Source organism: Hypanus sabinus, chromosome 3 (assembly GCF_030144855.1).
Source record: "Hypanus sabinus isolate sHypSab1 chromosome 3, sHypSab1.hap1, whole genome shotgun sequence".
Classification (NCBI taxonomy): Eukaryota; Metazoa; Chordata; class Chondrichthyes; order Myliobatiformes; family Dasyatidae; genus Hypanus; species Hypanus sabinus.
This window is the reverse complement of record NC_082708.1, coordinates 127,857,954-127,879,900: the sequence shown is the minus strand read 5'-3', so window position 1 is coordinate 127,879,900 and position 21,947 is coordinate 127,857,954. Positions and strand designations below refer to the sequence as shown.

Sequence of the window (21,947 nt, the reverse complement as noted above, 5' to 3'; positions counted from 1 at the left end):
TGGTTTAAGTACCACTTTTAGTTGCTGTCAATAGAAAACATAACTCCAAAAGTTCATAGTTAGATTATTTGATATGTGGTAGCTTCTTTTTATGTGTTCTGATGTTACTAAGTTTTTTTTTATAATTTCTTTCTGTTTCTGTTCTTTGGAATACCCAAACAAAAGTAAAACAATGCTTCACAGATGTAGGTACCTCCTTGTATCTCAAACTGTTCTTCATCTAACAGCTTAGATGGTATGTATGAGCAACACCATTGGACTACTGCTTGCCCAGCATTCACAAATAGTAATCTTCCAGAAGGGAAGATTGGATCAAGAATAAGATTTCTAACCTTGGTTAGCTCATGCCAAACCATTTATTATTCTGGCTGTAGTAATTCAACAGAGACTAGAAAACAATAGGGGAATCTCTCTGTATCTTACAGCTCTGGACTGCATTTCCTCATTGATTCATTCACTGGACTGCTCCAGGAATGTTGGATCTACTCTGTTCTTTGGAACTCAAAACAATTCCAATAATCATCTACCACTGCTATATGTTAAACACAGATGTGTATTTAGTTTGGCTAAATATAAAGGATAACAGTCACAGACTACAAGCACATTTTCAGCAGATGAGCTATTTTGTACACATCTCATTGAAAGATTAGTCTAATCTACACTCACTCCAGCCACTATCCACCATTCCACACAGAGCTTAATAATGTATGTCTCCAGATGTTAAATAACAAAAAGCACTGATTCCAAAGCTATGACTCAGAGCCAAGAGTGACTTTAATTGACCATGAAAACTCTGCACATCATTTCCTAAGAAAGCATACTGGTTTGAGTACTGATTTAAAGCAAATAACTGTAAGCATCTGAAAACAGTATGGTTAACTTGGCATCAAAGTTAAACACAGGCAATTAATTACACACACTTTGACTAAGGAATCAAGGTGTGCATTTCAGGTAACTCTAAATTATAAATACAACCAAGGTTGAACAAATGTTTTGCTGAAATCAATTTGGAAAGAAGCTTCTCAAAGAGCCTCCAGCAAATTCATACTGGAAAGCAGAACGTCATTTTTTTACGTTTTATAATCCCTGACATAGCATTTAGCTACAAGTTATTTCTTCTCTTTTATATGGTTCTGTCTTTAATCATAAGTTAAGCCAATTGCTACTTAGGCTGAGACATAAATACATTTAAGTCCATCCAAATACTGTTTCAATTTTTCATCAAATAAGGATTTTTTCCTTACATTAGAATCTTCCTGCAAATTGCTAAAAGTGTACAATTTCTTAAGAGAGAAATAAAGATTTGCATTAATATGACACTATCCGAAAGACCTGGATGCTTCAAAGCATTGCATTGCAGATGTAGTTATTGTGATTCTATTGTGTAGAAATATGGCAATCAATCAAAGTTCATTTATTATCAAAGATAATAAATTATACACCTTGAGATTTGTTTGTTTGCAGGCAGCCTCAAAGCAAGAAACCTGAAGAACCCAATTCAAAAAAGCAGAAAGACCGTAAATAACCAGTGCAGAGAAAGAGGGGGGAAGCCCATCAAGCAAACGACAGATTGAATCCTTAGATCCGCTCCCCAGAGCAGCCAGAATGGTAGGCCCAAACCTTGATCTCAGTTTATTGTATTAGCAGGGCAATAATGCCACGAAACTCACAGAGCTGACAACCGCAGGAGAGAGGAATGATATCGCGGGGGAGCGTGTGAAATCAGCCTGACCCTCGTCTCCGCACTGGGGCTTTCCAGTCTATCTGGACTGGTGTTTAAACTGTCCAAGCACTGAGTAGTGCCTCGCTTTAGGACCCAGGTCACGGTGCAGTGACACATGCAGGCTGCACAACCTGAGGCCTCCAGCAAATAAAAGCTTTGGAAGCTCCTGCAAATAATGATCAAGGTAACTTTAGTGGCATTGCTTCAGGGATAAATATAGAACAAGACAAAGGAAATAAATCACATGCTCTTCATCAAAGTATTGTTATAGCATCCTTTATATCTAACTGTGATGGCAGATAGAACCTCAGTTTAACATCTTGCCCCTGGACACCGATCTTCTGATAGTGGAACAGTCCTTCAATACTGCACTAGAATGTCAATCTAGATTTTGTACCTTCAGTGCATAACTCACCAACTTGGAGTCAAGTGTGCTAATACTGGGTTACCCTTAGAATGTTTTCAGCTTCAAACTAAACAGTAGTCCTGCAGAGGTTACCTTTCTGCTGACAACATTCAGGCAACAGACAGAGGCAGATGGTCCTGAATGCACAGCAAGCTGCCAGTGGCACTCTCAAGTCTAATGCTGCTGACAGAGAAATACTGTTGCAGTACAAGAGCTCACTAGACACTTAAAATGGCAGAAGGGTCCCAGAAAAAGGACTATTCACTGTGTTCCATTATATTTCTCCATTTTGCTTTCAGGAAGATTACAGAAGAGAATTCTAGCACATATCTTTAAACTTTTAATAATCTACTTGAGATCTGACTTCTACTCCTTTTCTTAACCACAACTAAAAACTCTTGTACAATTCCAAAAAAAACCACTGTAGTAGCTTTCTGCATATAATTCACCATCCATCCAGCTCATCCTGCATATAATTAATAATATTAGTAATGAAAACAGAAACTGATGGAATTGCATGCTAAGTTCCTTTGTATCTGATAAAAATGACTATTTAAGAGCTAGTTATTCCAGAACTTTATGTTACAGTCCAAATTTTTAATAAGTGCAGACTTTTTTTCCCTATCCACATAATTTGACAAGCATCTTTTCAGAAGTTCTTGTTCAGTTTCAATTGGGAAGACTTAAACATTAAGCAGATTGGCAAGTTATTGAGTTGATAGGGTCTCATGTGAAATATTAATGAATAACAATGCATAAATTATTTTTCTAGAGACAAACTTTCATGATGGCTCAACTTCAGGCCTAAACAAAGATATTGCAATGGGGCTTGGTGGATGGCAATTTATGGATGGCGAATTGGCACCTTGCTACAGCTTATCTTCATCTTACTAGTCCTTTGGTGGAGAAAAATCCTGTGCAGAGCTCCAGTGAATATGCAGAAGGAAGGTCCTGATTTATTTATATTATTTGTATTACTGGGCTCATAAAAAATAAAATCTAAAACATTCCTTGGGTCCATTTTGAATGCGCTCCTTTCTTCAGCAATGAATGGCCAGCTCACACAACACCTGATCTGGTAAGATATGTTGGAAGCTGCAACATATTGACATCAATGGATCTGGGGTTGAGAGGGTGAATAGCTGTAAGTTCCTCGGCATAAAGTTCACCGAGGATCTCACGTGGTCTGTACATACCGGCTGTGCGGTGAAAAAGGCACAACAATGCCCCTATCACCTCAGATGGTTGAAGAAGTTTGGTATGGGCTTCCTTTCTATAGGAACACAATTGAGAGCATCCTGACTGGCAACGTCACTGCCCGGTATGGGAACTGTACCTCCCTCAATCGCAGAACTCTGCAGAGTGGTGCGGACAGCCCAGCACATTTGTAGATGTGAACTTCCCACTATTCAGGACATTTACAAAGACAGGTATGTAAAAAGGGCCCAAAGGATCATTGGGGATCCAAGTCACCCCAACCTCAAATTGTTCCAGCTGCTACCATCTGGGAAATGGTACCACAGCATAAAGGCCAGGACTAACTGGCTCCGGGACAGCTTCTTCCATCAGGCCATCAGACTGAATAATTCATGCTGATGCAACTGTATTTCAATGTTACATTGACTGTCTTGTTGTACATACTATTTATTATAAATTACACATTTAGATGGAGACGTAACGTAAAGATTTTTACTCATGTATAGTAGGATGTAAGTAATAAAGTCAATTCAATTCAATCAATACTTAAGGAGCAGCACCTATGTTCAGAAGAAAACCATCAACTTAAAACATTACTCCAGTTCGCTGTTCCTAGAGATGACATTTGTTGCTGAGAATTTTTGGTTTTATTGAAAGAGTAAAATGCCTATTTAATGCAGGCACATGGGATAATTAATATACCAATCATTCAATCCACTATAGTTCCAAAAGAGCTTGGGCACAAAAGATCTACTCTGAAGGAATTATATCAAGATTATAACAGAAGTAGAAAAATACAAAATTAACTTCTGGAAGTTTACTGATTAAAATTATGTAAACAATATGGATGTGTAACTGATGTGTTATGAATAACGTGAATACAGCTATGAATTTCTAAAGGTAATAAGATATTCGAGTTGAGAGCAGAAGATCTGTATGACAGTTGGCAGATTACTTTGTCACACTTTTTGTACATGTAAGTTATGAGAGTTTGTCTGGGACCTGGGTACAATCATCCCTTTATTAAAATAAAAAATACTAACTGAAAAAGTTGGAATAATCCTGGCTTTTATAAAGGAAATGGATTGAATAGAGCCATATATTTATTCATTTTGTACGGAATTTGCTACCAAAGAAAAATTACCAATATTTCAAATTGAGAAAATACTGCCAATTGCACAAATTCTGTGATTTCCAACAGTTTCTGTTATTTGTTTTAAATTTTGAGCATCTGCAACTTTTTGTTATATTGTTAGTTACTCATAAATTCACTGCTGCCTTTTTCCATGATTTTTCTGCTGGATCTTTCTGCATTAGATACTACAGAGATATGGAAGAGCTCTGCTATGTGCATTGGCCCAAAGGGATGCACTATGTGCTTGGAGGCCACTTTCATAAAATCTAATTGCTCATAAATTGCCTTTGGATCATGTAGGACACAAATGTTGTAGGTCTTCTCGGCACTTCTGAGGTCTGCTTCACTACCACTGCTTGATTAGTTCACAATTCTTGGGGTTGGTTTTGGGACATAAACTCAGATAGGTTTTGCTTAAATTGTATACTTAGGCCAATGACAGTTTTCTCTTCTATTTCATGCACATCTGCTCTCACCCCATCCTCCCGCCACCCCTCTTGGGATAGGGTTCCCCTTGTCCTCACCTACCACCCCACCACTCCTCCAACACTCAGGTTGGAGAAACAACACATTATATTCTGTCTATGTAGCCTCCAACCTGATAGCATGACCATTGATTCTCTAACTTCCATTAATGCCCCTCCTCCCCTTCTTACCCCATCCCTTATTTATTTATTTGTCCCCCCCTCTTTTTCTCTCTCTCTCTCTGCCCCTCTCACAATCACTCCTTGCCTGTTCTCCATCTCCCTCTGGTGCTCCCCTCCCCCTTTCTTTCTCCCTAGGCCTCCCATCCCAAGATCCTTTCCATTCTCCAGCTGTGGATCCCTTTCCAATCACCTTTCCAGCTCTTAGCTTCACCCCTCCCCCTCCTGTCTTCTCCTATCATTTCAGATTTCCCCCTCCCCCCTCCTACTTTCAAATCTCTTACTATCTTTTCTTTCAGTTAGTCTTGACAAAGGGTCTCGGCCCAAAATGTCGATTGTACTTCTTCCTATAGATGCTGCCTGGCCTGCTGTGTTCCACCAGCATTTTGTGTGTGTTGCTTGAATTTCCAGCATCTGCAGATTTCCTTGTATTTGCGTTATACTAAAGCAGTTGCCATTAGCATCAAAATTTCATGAACAATAAATGTTAAAACTAAGCTGATGCAATATCCCTGGCATTCAAGTGTGCTCAAGCATTTAATCGCCTGCCTCATAACCCACTATTTTAATGGTACACAGAGAGCGTGTTCAGAAAATGTTTCTGGTGTGACAAGCTTAATGTAACTATATCTGTATCTGTCTTCAAACAAGATTAGTGGCCTCCCTTTACAAGAGACAATTCTCTACCTGTACATTTAGTTTAATATATTTTCATATAGGAATATAAGATATCTCAATGTTAACATCACAGAAGAATACTCACAGAGGCACAGATTTTTAGGCCCCCACAACACAGAAACAAAACATTTGACCAACCAAGTCTGTACCAACTACAACTATCTATTCACATCAATTTAATTTGATTATCCCCACAGTCCCATCAACATCCCCAGTTCCGACCACTAGTTTGCACACTAGGGAAAGTTTTCAGAGGTCAAGTAACTACCAGCCTGCATGTCATTGGGATGTGGAAGGAAACCAGAACACTCAAAGGAAACTTATCTCACATGGAGAATATGAGGCCAACTGTTCCTCATTAAGCCTAATCGGTAATCTCTTGCACCTCAAAACCACTAGAATTAGAAAAATGTAAGTGACTTACCCATATGTAACAGAGTTACACACACACACAAAATGCTGAAGGAACTCAGCAGACCTGGCAGCATCTTTGGAAAAAGTACAGTTGACGTTTCGGGCCGAGACCCTTTGGCAGAAATCGGCCTGAAACCAACTGTACTTTTTTCCATAGATGCTGCCTGGCCTGCTGAGCTCCTTCAACATTTTGTATGTGTTGCTTGGAATTCCAGCATTCTCTCTTGTTTGTAACAGAGCAAACAAGGTTCATATACTCTTAAGCATGTTTTATTTAAATGCACATGAATGAAATCTTAGGTCGTCAACTGGATAAAAGAGAGGCTTAGACGTACTTGGATTGGATATCCAACTTTAGGATTTCCTGAATTCCTTTGGTGACTTGGAAGTATATTGCATTAACAGAATACAACAACAGAATTTTAACAGCAGAGCACCTGCATTACAATGGATTGTTTCTTGATCAAAACAGGCCATTAATGTATTGCCATCTACAGGCTAGTCCAGTATTGCCGGTAAATACTGCCTCTTACAATGCATTTGCACAACAGAGCAAAGAATATTACAATTTGTTTTGATTCAGAAAGATGGAGCCCACGCTAGACCCTTATACATTTTACTAAAGAAGAAATAATGAAATACACAAAAATCTCACAACAACTTGTTGATCAGCAAAAGATTCACTGATTTGTTTTGGATGCCAACCATGTTGCGTGGATGATCAAACACACTTACTTTTACAACAACCACCAAACTAACTTCTTCTTTGGAAAACTGGTATGTTTTGGAGTTTGACAGCATGAAGCATACATTTAATTGAAAGGATTTGCATTCCATAGAAATAGAGCAACCTTAGTTGAGTGGGTCATGAAAAATATATGATGACACTATCGAACATTATCATTACCCATGGTTAGATAAATTATGAATAGATTAGGGAACCTAATGGGCAATTTTTTGGTCATCTGAAGGAATTCACTCATATCACATGATACAAAGATTATGTCAGAACTGTCCAAGTGTTCCTAAATAACCACAGAACACAACCACACCCAGGAATGTGTTCTGGTCCAACATGGCAGGTAGCATCCTTACAATGTAGATAGTAAGCAGGTCACCTGTCTTACTGGAAGTTAAGGGGGATCTTCTGCCTGATTAGCTAATGTGATCTAATTTCAAGGCTAATAAGTATATTTGAGGTCAGAGTACATCAATGAAATAGAATTATTTTTGTACTGTGTAGCTGCAGATAATAAAACTGCTTCACAATGTCCTTACCTGACCACTGCATTCACACCTTCATCAGCATCAGTAGCATTGACAAGCAAAACATCAGTCCCAGTTGGAGCGTTCTCAGGCGTGACAGCATGGTAGGTTTTGAAAGCAAATACTGGGACATTGTCATTGATGTCATCTACGATCAATGTGATGGTGCCTGTGCCAGTAAGCGTTGGAGACCCTGCATGGAGTGAGTATAAAGACTGAGTACAGAAACAAAGGATATATAAACTTGAACAATTACATAGACGTGTTATTTTCACTTTTCCTGTGTTACAGACCAATTCCTCTCAAAGCAAAGTATAAGTCCATTTCTGAAATGTATAATGGCAATTTAACATGTAATGTAATAATCTGAGGAAAGTAGACAAAAAAAAGACAATGCACTTCCTCAAAACAAAACTGTACTGAGTTGCTATTAAGTGTGTCTTCCTCTTCAGTTGGATAATGTATTTAAGTTATCAGACCATGTCTATGTAAGTAATTGAAATTGTGCTTGCTTCCCATGTATTTCCAAACATTGAATTGCCCACTACTTTTGCTTTAGAGAATACATATAGAAATCAATAAAATTCAATTTTTTAAAAAAATTACTGACATTTGTATTTTATTCCACAATGATTCAATGGAAATCTTATTCTGTTTACTGGATCTATATTAATATGCATCTTTGGCTTCATTATAATTGCTCATATTAAATAATTATCCAGACACACTAAATTATTTTTAGTGCTTTCCAACAGTTTCTACATTAAATATGCAACACCACAACAATCCAGGAAGCTTCTGGAATTTTATTTGAAGATGTTTGCATTTGTAACATTAAATTATAGCCTATCTGTGTTAATATTTGTGAATACAATTTTTCCACTGTCACAAATATCAAATGCAGAAAAAAGACACAAAACATCTACCTCAATAAAAACCATTTCTAGTGCTGCTTGACAAATACAGTTTTATAACCTGGAGCAAATAAAATCAAGGACCCTTTTTTGGATCTGAAAAAAATGAGAATCCACATGTTTTAAGTTGCAGAAAGGAGACAGGTGGAGTCAACAAAGGGAGCGCTTGTTATAAGGCACAGACCAATTGAAGAAAGAAAGTTAACTAGAAACAAACCAGAATGTTTATAGGGAGAGAGGGGAAAAATCAAGTGGTAACCAGAAACAGTTAAATTTAACACTGAGTCCCAAAAATTTCTACATACTTAAGTGGATGATACAGCACTATGCCCTTAACATATTGTGGACATTGTTCTGGCAACATAGAAGGCTGAAAACTACGAGGGCTAACCCTAATCCAAAAAAAGATAGGTGACTAGTAACTTAGGATTTCCTTAAGTACTAAACAGAGGTGCTCTGCAAAATGTCTGGCCACTCTGCATTTACTTTCATCAATATAGAGAAGCACAGATGGTGAGCTCTAAATTCTCTACACAAAATTGGAAGAAGTGCAAGGGAATTGTTACTTCATCTCAAAGAACTGTTGAATCTCTGGGTTATGGGATGGAAAAATATAACAAGGTAGTTGTTGCAATTACCATGATTGCATAGGTAGATGTTATAGGAAGAGGAGTGATTGGTAGAGACAGAAGAGTAGACCAGGGAGTTATGGAGAGAATGACCCACTCAGAATGCTGAAAGTGAAAGAAAGATGAAGATATGGGTTAGTTCTGGGATCCGACTGGAGGCGGCAATCATTATGGAAGGTGATCTGTTGAATATGAAGACTAATGTACAGATGGTAAGAAGAGTGAGTGAAAACAGAGTTATGAAATATAAAAGACATGCTTGAAAGTCCTGTCAAATATGATAGGATGAAAGCACAAACATCAACTCTGTTTCACCGCAACCCACTCCCCCACCTGATGCGTTGATGGCTTACAGCATTCTGTGGCAGCCATTTCAAAAATAAAGTTAATATTAAGGAGATTGTGTGACAACAGCTATCATTCCATGACTACTAATTGGCTGTTACAAGTAACCGGTGATTTACTTTGCAGTTAGCACACTTAGTACATTGAAAATTAAAGGTCTACACAGATATTAACTCCCAAAGTCTGTGCTTGAAAATTGATGCTGAGCAAATTTACCTTCATATGATGACTGATTTATTTAGATTGTAATGGCACTTGTGGCTAAAGCTGCCACTGACCATTAATAGCAGCTGGAAAAATCAACCTGGCAATAAATGTATCCTAAAACATACTCAAACACTCGTGCCAATTGGAAGATCTGGACTTGAAATTAACTTACTGAATGTACACACTCAACACAGCCCATACTTCTTCCAGAAGTTCGCAAAGTGAGCAAGTCTGTCCTTGATTTAGTTTATGGGTTATTACAAGAGTATATATACCCAAGGAAATGGACACTTTTTACATTGCATCTGGTGATAGCCTTAAACATACTGAGCACAGATATTCTGGGCATTGTGCCAAAAGTGCTATTGCAGCTTAGGCTGTGGGAACAACCACCCCCTTGTTCAAAGCTACACTTCCATTCCAAACATGGACTTCTCACTGTATTGTGAATGCCTACCAAACTTCATTCTGATTGCTCTTACATTCAAATTTATTGATGTCTGAACAGAGATTGATATAAAGTGCTTCCAAACAGAACTCTCCAAATCCTGAGAAGTTAGTTTTCAGGTAAATATCACCAAAGAAAATGTCCAATATCTTGATATTTACCACTAATTCTACCACTGTACTGTATAGGTACAAAATCTACTGTTATTTTCTCTTTTCTTGAAGGTGACTTCTCTAATGTCTTTTCAGGCAACTCCTGCTTACATTCAATCTAAGAGACTGTTGTTCACGATGGAATTTAGACTGTTGTCAGATTATTCAATGTAAGATTACATGAAGCTAGCCTGATTATGTAATCTCTATGTTTTCATTGGGCAGATGTTCCACAAGTGTTATGGACATATAGCTGGAATGCCAGTTTGCCCTAGCCAATACTGGGTTCAACACAGAGTATAATTAGAGAGCCTACATGCACCACGATACTCAAACCAGTCAGTTTCCCATTGTTGACCAGAAAGAATTACAATCTACAAATCAGTGAACATGAATGAGGCAAGGGCAGTGGAAACCCCTATGTGGTTGCAGGAATGGAGGTAGCCATTTTATGAAACTATCCTTGCTGTCACCATTTTGTGAACCGTTTGGTGAACTGATTATTGCTTCAGAGCAATTGAACATGGACACAAGGGGTTTCTGCTTATGATCAGCTAAACCTGAGATCATTCTCAAATAAGAAGATGTTTAATTATGTAAAGTGTTAGCCTTCCAGAAGGAACTGGCTGACCTGACTAGTCTGATTTGAACCAGTCTGAGTTGGACGGAACAAAATAAATCATCTGAGGCACAAGGAGAGAGGAAAGGGACATAAAGCAATAGCCTTGGGCTACATCAAATGAGAAGCTGAGGTCAGTCAGATGACCTTGAGCCAATTAAATTGAAACATCATACATTGATCTGATAAGAAAAAAATAAAATGGAGGATTTTGGGAGAACAGGCAGTGGCAACTCCATGGAACCCAACAATCACAGAAGTAAATGACTCCACATTAGAAATATGGAGATTATATTGGGATTAAGAAGAATGCCTGGCCAGTGTAGAATCCTTTTCCTAAGTGTTACTCTTCTTTACCTGTTCATGAAGGGTCAGGAAAACCGAGTGAGTATGCACAAATATTTTGAAATCCTTGAAATTCATGTACCAGTTCATTGAACTAATAAAGGTACTTATCAGTAAATAAAGGTACTTGTCAGATTATCTATGTGCCTAACTGATCATTATTACTGAGAGTCAATACTTGTAACAATTGGTGTACCTGTTGTGGGCTTGAGGATGAATCTATCTGTTACCTTAGCAGGAGACTTGGGTTGGACCATGCCTGTGAGGAGCTTGGTAGTTAACAGTACTAACTCAAAATGAAGAATTGGGGAAGTCTGTAAGTCTGGAGGACTTGGATTGTTTTGTTTGGAGGGGAATCCTACAGAAATATATACTAGGGAAATGGCCGCAATATGAGGAGTAATTTAGTCACACTGGCGGTGAAGAGAAAACCACTGTTGAAGCTCTTTGGAAGATTGCTCAAAGAAAATTGCCAGACAAGGAATTTAAATGATTATAGAAACTGGCAGCAGTTGGCTGTTTAATTGAGGATTTGATAGAATGTTGGAAGAAAGCTAAAACAGAGTGAGAAAGATCAGAAAAGGAAATTATAGAATGCCGGCAGAAAGCTAAAGCAGAGCAGAACAGATTAGAAGAGGAAAACAAAAGTGTACAGAAGGAGGTAGAAAACCCTAAAGAGAAACTTACCTACTTACAAGGGCAGAGGGGTATGCATTTGATATATATATACCAGTTTTAAGTTAGTGTGAAAAGCTGGATTAAAGGATAAACAAGAAGAAGAAGCCCAAGTAGCTGAGAACCAAGTGGAGGGGTTGAAAAAAAATAGTGCAATGATTTAAAAATGGCTATGATTGTGATACAGAAATCAGTACATGAAAAGAAACACGACACTGGAGATCATAAGAAGTGTTTACAGCAGATACAAAATTGCAGAATTTTTGCACAGTGGAATAGTATCTGCTTTTGGATCTGAAAGAGGAGAGGCAGGTGAATATGGATATACAGATTGGAGTGATTTAGCAGGTAAGGCGACTAAATACTGTTATGGTGAGGGGGCTCCTCCTGAGAATCCCCTGCCAACCTACAACTAAAAGGAACCAGTGGTGCTGTTGGCAGGGTTAATGCATTCTCCCCGCTCCACCCAGTTACTATCAGAGAGGGAGGAGCCAGGGCAGGAAATCAAAACCAGAATACAACATACACTACCCCATTTGGGGTATAGCATTTGAGGGGTATTGCTTAGGATATTGGGATGTATATGCCCATGGATGATCCTAGGGAGTTGTTTCAGGCAATTAGTCATCAGAGAGCAAGACAAGGTCAAGGTGAAGCCGAGGATTAAAAGTGCTTGATTATAATGTCCTTGCAAAGAGAACATACACTCTGCTTTGTCAGAAACACAGCAATATGCTGGGGAAGCAAATGAGGAGTTAAAAATGTGGTAGTAACTATTATGGGCAGCAATAGAGGGGACCCAATGAACGAGTTAAGCAAATGTTACCAGAGGAGAGGAGAACACCCCAGTGCTTTTGCGTCCATCTATGGATGGTGTCCAAGGGGTGTATTGATTACTGTTAGATCGAGATTGTTTAGAATCAGAACCCTCAAATATCTGGTTCAAACATTAGTGCTTCATAGTACCAATTAGTCTAGAAAGATGTTGGGACTGTTTGATCCCAGTGGCCCTACACATACTGAGACATGGGTACTTTGGTAAATGGTTAGGACCTGGGAGAAGGAAGTGATGGAATAGATTTTAACTTTAGGAATACTTCAGGGACAATTAAAATGTTTCCCCTTCAAGAATATATATGGGGCAGAAATGCAGGTCAGTGTAGAACCCTGGGATACCAGGGAGTTGTAAGTAAAGAGAAGTGAAACCCAGATGAAGGGAACAATGTATTTTGTTGCAATGGAATTCATCATGACTGGGGCTATGGTTGATCTTGCTCCAGAACCATTGCAGCTGGGGTGGATGGTTTGACGTGCATGGAAAAATCTTAGGTGTCCCAGAGGGTACAGAATTACAGTTACTATATAAAATTCTAGAGGTGACATTATCCAGTGTCCCAGAGGGAATACTAATTAGTCAGATTTTAGGTCTAATTACTGAGTTGCCTTCAGGTAATGATGGCCATGGTAAGATTACTGTTCTGTAGGATCACACTCATGTGAATTTTGAGTAGGGTACTAATTCACATTGGGGCAGTTATAACCAAGCATTTTCCAAAGGTTGTTTCAATCCTTATTAACTGTACACAGGAGAACATTATACAGGGGGGAAATAGAGTGAAACGGTTCACAATGTGGGTAAGTATCAAGAAAATACTTGTGGCTTCAGTGCTAATGAAAATTGTTGTCTATTTTGCCTGTCAATAAGCAGCCTTTCTTGAAATATGCACTGGTGCGACAGACACCTTGGCCTTTGCGCATTGTACTCAGTTCCATCGTGCTGTTAATGTTGAGAAGACCATCCCTGCAAATTAACAGATGCAGTTCTAGTAGAGTGATCATTTGTTTTTACCTCTGCCAAATTCTGATATTTTTAAACTCACAGGATGACAGAGAGTGCTTTATAAGACCAGAGGATATAAGAGCAGAATTAGGCCATTCGGCCTATTAAGTCTGCTCTGCCATTCCATCATGGCTGATTTATTATCCCACTGAGCCTTTTTCTTCTGCCTACTCCCCGTAACTTTTGCTACCCTTACTAATCAAGAACACATCAACCTCTGTTTTAAATATAATCAGTGACTTGGCCTCCACAGTTGTCTGTGGTAATAAATTCCACAGATTCACCACATTCTGGCTAAAGAAATTCCTCTTTGTCTCTGTTCTAAATGGACATCCCTTAATTCTAAGGCTGTGCCCTTTGATCTAGGACTACCCCACTATAGGAAATAACCTCTCCACATCCACTTTATCTAAGCCTTTCAATATTCAATAGGTTTCAGTAAGATTCAGCCGTCATTCTTCTAAACTCCAGTGAGTACAGGTCCAGAGTCATCAAATGCTCCTTATATGTTAACCCTTTCATTCCTGGAATCATTCCTGTGAACTGCCTTTGAACCCTCTGCTATACCAGCACATCTTTTCTTTGATAAGGGACCTAAAACTGCTCACAATACTCTGAGTGTGGTCTGACCAAAGCTTTATAAAGCCTCAGCATTGCACCTTTGCTGTTATATTTTTGTCCTCTCACAATGGATGCCAAAATTGCATTTGCCTTCCTTAGTACCAACTCAACCTACAAGTTAACCTTCAGAGAATCCAGCATGAGGACTCCTAATTCCTTTTGCATCTCTGATGTCTCCTCTACCAAAGTGCATGGCCACACATTTCCCTACACTATATTACATCCGCCACTTCTTTGCCCATTCTTTTAATCTGTCCAATTCCTTCTGCAGACTTCCTGGTTTCTCAACACTATCTTCCCCTCAACCTAACTTGGCATTGGCCACTAACCATAGTTATAACAAGTATGATGGTTGTGGGGTTGCTGGTCTTGGCTGTAGGCAATTATTTCAGTAGTGTGTTGAGAATAGTTTGCATCCATTATAAATTCAACATTGTGTTTTTTGCCTGAGGATTGTAGTTTTACTTCCAATTATTGTTCTTCAGATAATGAAGCACTGATTCCGCAGTGCTAACTCAGCAACTTTAAGAAGAGTTGGTAAAAGGTAATGAAGTATGCATCAGTTAAGAGCCAAGAATGGATATCGAATGAGGGCAATTCTAAGCAACTCCATATATTGTTCAATAGTAAATACAGGAGATTTTGCCAGTGCTGGGAATCTTGTGCAACAAACACACAATACTGGAGGAACTCAGCAAAAGCAGCATCTTTGGAGTGGAATAAATGGTCAACGTTTCAAGCCAAGACTCTTCATCAGCTCTGGGAATGGAGGGGGCAGAAGCCAAGATGCTATGTTCAGTAGAGTTGCCATTGTCAATTCTGCAAAATAGAGTATCGTGGAAAAGTCTTAGGTACATATACAGTGCCTATAAAAAGTATTCACCCCCTTGGAAATTTTTATGTTTTATTGTTTTGCAACATTGAATCACAGTGGATTTAATTTGTTTTTTTTAAACAGAAAAAGACTCTTTTGTGTCAAAGTGAAAACTACACAATGTGATCTAAATTATTTACAAATCGAAAACACAAAATAATTGATTGCATGAATATTCACACCCTTCAAATCAGTATTTAGTAGATGCACCTTTGACAGCAATTGCAACCTTGAGTCTATGTGACTAGATCTCTATCAGCTTTGCACATCTGGACACTGCATTTTTCTCCATTCTCTCTTACAAAATTGCTCGAACTCTGTCAGATTGCATGGGAGTTGTGTATGAACAGCTCTTTTCAAGTCCAGCCACAAATTCTCAATTGAATTGAGATCTAGACTCTGACTTGGCCATTCCAGGACATTAACTTTGTTGTTCTTAAACCATTCCAGTAGCCTTGGCTTTATGCTTGGGGGTTATTGTCTTGCTGGAAATCAAATCTTCTCCCAAGACACAGTTCTCTTGCAGACTGCATCAAGTTTTCTTCCAGGATTTCCCTGTATTTTTCTGCATTCACTTTACCCTCTACCTTTACAAGCCTTCCAGGGCCTGCTGTAGGGAAGCATCTTCACAGCATGATGTAGCCACCTCCATGCTTCACAGTAGGGATGCTGTGTTTTTAATGATGTGTAGTGTTTGGCTTTGCGTTTAATCTGAAGACCAAAAAGCTCAATTTTGGTTTCATCAGACCATAGAACCTTCTTCCAGCTGACTTCAGAATCACCTACATACCTTCTGGTCGAGATTTCATGTCAGTTTTTTTTGAACAGTGGCTCTCTCTGCCATTCTCCCATAAAGCTATGAGTGGTGAAGCACCCGGGCAACAGTTGTTGTATGCACAGTCTCTCCCATCAGCCACTGAAGCTTGTAACACCTCCAGAGTTGTCATAGATCTCATGGTGGCCTCCCTCACCAGTACCCTTCTTGCACGGTCATTCAGTTTTTGAGGATGGCTTGCTTTAGGCAGATTTACAGCTGTGCCACATTCTTTCCATTTCTTGATGACTGACTTAACTGTACTCTAAGGGATTTTTTTTTTTGTATCCATCTCCTGACTTGTGCTTTTCAATAACCTTTTCACGAAGTTGCTTGGAGTGTTCTTTTGTCTTCATGCCAGTTTTTGCCAGGATACTGACTCACCAGCAGTTGGACCTTCAAGATATAAGTGTATGCAATCATTTGAAACACCCTGACTGCAGACGGTGATCTCCATTTATCAAATTATGTGACTTGTAAAACCAATTGGCTGCATGAGCGATGATTTGGTGTGTCATATCAAAGAGAGTGAATACTTATGCAATCAATCATTTTGTTTTCAATTTGTAATTAATTTAGATCACTTTGCAGAGATCGGTTTTCACTTTGACACTAAGAAGGGTTTTTCTGAGAATCTGTGTAAAAAAATGCCAAATTAAATCTACTGTGATTCAATGTAAAACATTAAAACATGAAAACTTTCAAGGGGGAGTGAATACTCTTTATTCGCACTATATATAGCTATGGTATGGTAGTAGTTATATGTATTGCACTGTACTGCTGCTGCAAAAAAAAACAATTTTCATGACATGCACGAGTGATGATAAACCTGATTCTGATACAGGTGTCTATTGGGGACTGATTGTAGGAAGGGGGCAGGAAAAGGAGAATCATGGTTGGGGAAAAGGGAAATGGAGAGGGGAGGGAGAAGGAAGCTCCAGAGAGACATCAATAAACCAACTGTTTGGAATCAAATGAACTCGCTTCATTATCTCAGGGCTTGGTGTGTCTGCACCTGCGTAACCACCTGCCCCTGGCACTTCTCCTCTGCCACCCCTCCCATGGTGCTCCACTCTTGCCATTCCCAACATGCTTTGCTCCCACCAGATTTACAAAGTTGCTCACTGCTCCATGTTGACAAATACAGTACTGTGCAAAAATATTAGGCAATCTAGCTATATATATATATATATATATATATATATTGCTAAGAGCTTTGCATGGTACTGTATATCCCCAGGCTATGGAATACAAATTTATCTGGAGAAGACAGGGTGCATTTTTTTAAAAATACACACCACCTATTGGATCTGAAAGCTTCTAGCATGACAAAAAGAAGTACTGGCAATTTCCAATTTATTTAATTTAGATTGTGTGCTTCCTATGCTAGCAATGCCTTATAATTTGTCCATTGCTGATTCTAATATGATGGTGTCATGGTACAGGATTCTGTTCATTAAATAAATTATGGCATAATTGGCTATTCCCTGTACTGAGCCAATTGTGTCACAATAACTTTTAATTTAAGAATTTCTGAAATTAGAATCAACAGAAATTCCACTGAGATTTCAATACACGCATTTATCCAACATATCATCAGATCTTCTATATGTTAGAGAGTGATTATGGCTGTCATCAGACTCAATTACATGCGCGATAGTTATGAATGCACATACACAGAGGGACAGGCTTTACAGGGTCATATGTAACTGGACCTGTTGGCCAACAAGAATCTCAAAATTAAATTTGGCAATGAGTAAATCCACCACAACGATAACAATGTGTAGCTAACCTCATGCCTAGTACTGAATATATACGTATATAAAAACACTACACTTAAGTACTGAAGCTCTTCATAATGCTCTGACGTAAGCATTTTAGGAGATTCCATATTTAATAGAACAAGTAAGATGAGCATTGAATGGTGAGCCTAAAATACACACACACACACAAACACACAAAGTGTTGGCAGTACAAATACTGTATTGGAACAACTTTGGAAATTCCAGAGCAAACCAATCTCCCTGGGAGATAATGCCACAAATTTTCAAAAGCAAATCTTGCTGACTAGCATTTCTCTGACATGAGAATTGTCAACGTGCTGAAGTGTATGCATCCCTTAAAAAGCTTGCATTTCACACAGCATTAGTGATTTCAGCATAAAGAATTTAAACACACATTGTTCAGATTAGCAGTTTTTTTCTAATGTGCTAAATTATGGGGACTACTTAAAAGTTGAGTTAAAACCATTGGTGCATGGTTCCAATTAACATTGAATAATATTTATAACAGATGTGTTTGGAAATAAGTCTGCTATTTCTCCCTCAGATTATAAACAGAATTTAAAATGGGCAATTTTACATGTTGGCATGATAATAGACAATAGCTGTTTTCATGCTCTTCTGAATTCTGATATAATGGTTAGCTATTCTTTACCCCTTACTTCAGTACCATGGCAACATAACTTCAGCAGACAAAAAGACCTTGTAGCTCAGCTTGCCACTAGAGTTGTCCAATTGGGCTAGTTATCTTTGCAATACTAAGTTGAAGTTGCTATTTATGAAGTCTAGCATCCAATGCTCTTCATTGAGCATGTCAAAGAATAACTTGGAGAAAAACAGCACTTCAGTAATCGCTGCGTAGTGCCATTGATATCTCTGGACTTCATTGTGCTGAGAGAATATCCTAACAAGCATACAAAGATGCTTATGCAATCTTGAAAAAATGAGTATTTGAGAAATATGTGAAGAATATAAGGGCTGAATGTCTTAATTCTACTTTTATGCTTCATGGAATTTACAGTAGTTCTAGATACTTCAGCTCAATTCTAACAAAATATCTCCACTTGTTACAATATATGATTAACTTAGTTAGGTTTGCACAATGTGTACAGCTGCAACTTCTCTCCATTTATATCTTTTCATGCAAGTTGACATGAACTTGTCTTTGATTATGTCCTATTTTGCAGTCGTGTGTAATTGTGTGCTATTATCAATATCTTGATAATATCACAATATTTTTTTTCTCTTTTTACTGACTTGTATAATTTATGTATAATTTGCATTTTGTGTATGTGTATCTATGTGCCTGCAATGATGCCGCTAGCAGGGATTTTCATTGCACTTGTACCTCACTGTACATGACAATAAAGTTGACTTAGGCAAGTCCTGAAAAAAATAGGATGCAACATATTTTTGGCAAGCGTAAAAATTTCTTATCAGGAATCTTTTCTTGGAAAGAAAGATCTCTTTATTCATTTTAAAAAGCTCCTTAACAGTTTCATATGTCTTTGAGATGACAACTTTGTAAAATATGAGCATGTGAATACATTGCTCATCAGAGATAAGTGAGATGTGATGAGTCATACAAAATAAATGCAATGGGTTCTAGAACTTCAGGATATTGGTTCCTGAGACGAAGGCAAGAAGGTCCAATTTCTGTGATTTGGTTTCTTATTTCTATAGCATAAATCATTATGTAGACTTTTATGCAAGCTCACTTTTTTGAGTATGTTAAATGCATTTGCTTTCAGAGTAAAAATGATGCCTGGTGATACTGACAATTCTTGGACAACCCTATTGATAGGGAACATCCTCTAGTGACGATAGAGGAGAAACTGCTGCATCTTCATGACCAGAGCATGAGAGACTAGGGAAATCTTTGTCCTCGTAAGAATAACTAGGGAGAGGGAGCAGTAAGGATGGCAAACTGGTTGACCATCACCTATGTAGTGATTTTTTATGGATGGATCTTTGTTGGAGTTAAGGTGACGGTGAGAGCGTCAAAGGATTTAAATAATTGAGTAGTCTACAGAAAAATTGTTGTGTTGCCCGTTAGATCACTTTCAAACAATCCGTGGTCTTGGCAGAAGAAAACTGAGGTTCACTAGCTAAAAAAAAATGTTGGAAGATGAATCCAATATCTCTATCTCTGATTCAATATCTCTGAGGACCTAACCTGGTCTTAATATATTGATGCAGCTATAAAGAAGGCAAGGCAGTGGTTTATATTTCATTAGATTTGGTTTGTCACCTAAAACACTAAAAAACTACTACAGATGCACCTGTGGAGAGCATTCTAACTGGCTGCATTGCCTTATAGTATGGGGGAAGGGGGCTAATGCACAGGATTCAAGCAAATCGCAGAAAGCTGTAAAATTAGTCAGCTCCATCATGGGTACTAGCCTCTGAAGTATCTAAGATATCTTTAAGAAACAATGCCTCAAAAAGGTGGCGTCCATCATTAAGGACTCCCACCACCTAGGACATGCCCTCTTCTCCTTGTTACTATCAGGAAGGAGGTACAGAAGCCTGAGGGCACACACTCAGCGATTCAGGAACAGCTTCTTCCCCTCTGCCGTTCAATTTCTAAATGGGCATTGAACCCATGAACACTACCTCACCCCTTTTGTTATTTATTTCTGTTTTGCACTACTTATTTTAACTATTTAATAAACATATATAATTACTGTAATTCAATATTTTCTATATTTATCATGTATTGAATTTTACTGCTGCTGCAAAAGCTAAGATGAAAGTCATTCTAGGGGAATGTATAGCTTAATAGAAAATATTTTGCAGGTGACAGAATCATTAAAAACTCGATGCAAAGCAATGGGGAAGCAGATTGATGGCTGTAGAGGTACTGTGGAGAATTGAGGGCCAAAGGTCCAGCAGTTCAGAATTAGAACGTGCAGTAGTAATTGACTTAGAATGAAATCTGTTCCCAAAATTACAGCTACCTATGTTTCACTAAAGAAGACAGGTAGAAATCCCTCTGTCATACTAAAGTATCTGTGCAATCTCCAGCTAGTTAATTATTTAACTTTACTTTCTACATCATGAAAGAATACTCCTATAAATAAAAGACACCATTAAATAGCAGTACCTGGCTTTGAAACAAACAAGAATATTAGCTGCTGCATTTTATAGAAGAAGTAATGCTTTGCTGTCATTTACAGTTTTGGATTTTTTTGGGTTTAAGCAACAAAATAATTCTTTAAAAGTAAAACAATTTTATTGATGACCAGAATGTGATTCATCTCAGATCTTTAAAAGCTACTTTACAAATATTATAAGAAATGAAAATTTATCTTCAGAGGCAACCTCTATGTTATTTGTTACTTTTGTTGAGTTCTTACATTACGTAAAACTGTTCTCAGAAAGAGGATGGGCTGTTTTGCTGTTAAAATGAAAACCCAAAGCGAAACATATTTGGTAGAAAACAATGTGTTTAAGACTCAGCTGCAATTTCAGGATTCACATCAACCTCGAACCCTGGTTGCTCATTAATAAATAGTTTTCTTGGCAAGATGGAGAAGGAGAGTGCCGACCTACCCTAACTGAGAAGGAGTTGTATACTTGATGTATTTTATCAAAGCTTCAGATGAAAAAGTATACTGAACAACTAATAACATATGTTATGGTACACTGGACTTGAAATATGTTAACCATAAAAATAGTTGACAGATTGCAAGTTGTCATTTATTCAAACTTCTTTCAAAATAAAGAGGAATCCTCTTTATACAGCTGAAGAAGAAATTGTAGTTTTTGGAACTAATAAAAGGCAATATGAGTTGTTTATTAGTAGGACCATAAGCTGTTATGGCATCTACCATGACTAAAGAAGAAAGTCTATGGTAACTGTTAACCATAATTATTAACTATGGTAATAACTTAACATTTCAGTTGGTGGAACCATTCGACTGTGGTAATGATATGCATCCTCGGTAAGCTCAACGTTCCTCCAGACCAATTCCTTTGGCCACAAGTCCATCAGGAAGTGGTCAGGAAAGGTGACCACAGTATGGAGTTCTTCTGCTACTGGAGAAGGAGGGTCCATGTGGGATGAGGAAGCCCCCCGATTATTGTAGTAGTTCGACCCCTGCTTGCCAATTGAGTGGCAGCAGTGTATTTGATGTGTAGGAATGTAATAGAACAGTATGGAAAGCATTGACAATGCATGTAAAGAATGAAATGGCATTATATGGTTTATTCTTGTA

General features: G+C 38.2%; 1 protein-coding gene across 1 annotated transcript in view; it reads right to left on the bottom strand.

The window, feature by feature from the left end:
- Positions 1-21,947, bottom strand: part of fat4 (FAT atypical cadherin 4) — a 363,920-nt gene that overhangs the window by 75,963 nt on the left and 266,010 nt on the right. Inside the window, exon 8 of the mRNA XM_059965100.1 lies at positions 7,476-7,656. Within this exon, the coding sequence (XP_059821083.1) occupies positions 7,476-7,656 (181 nt within the window). The remainder of the gene's footprint in view (positions 1-7,475; positions 7,657-21,947) is intronic.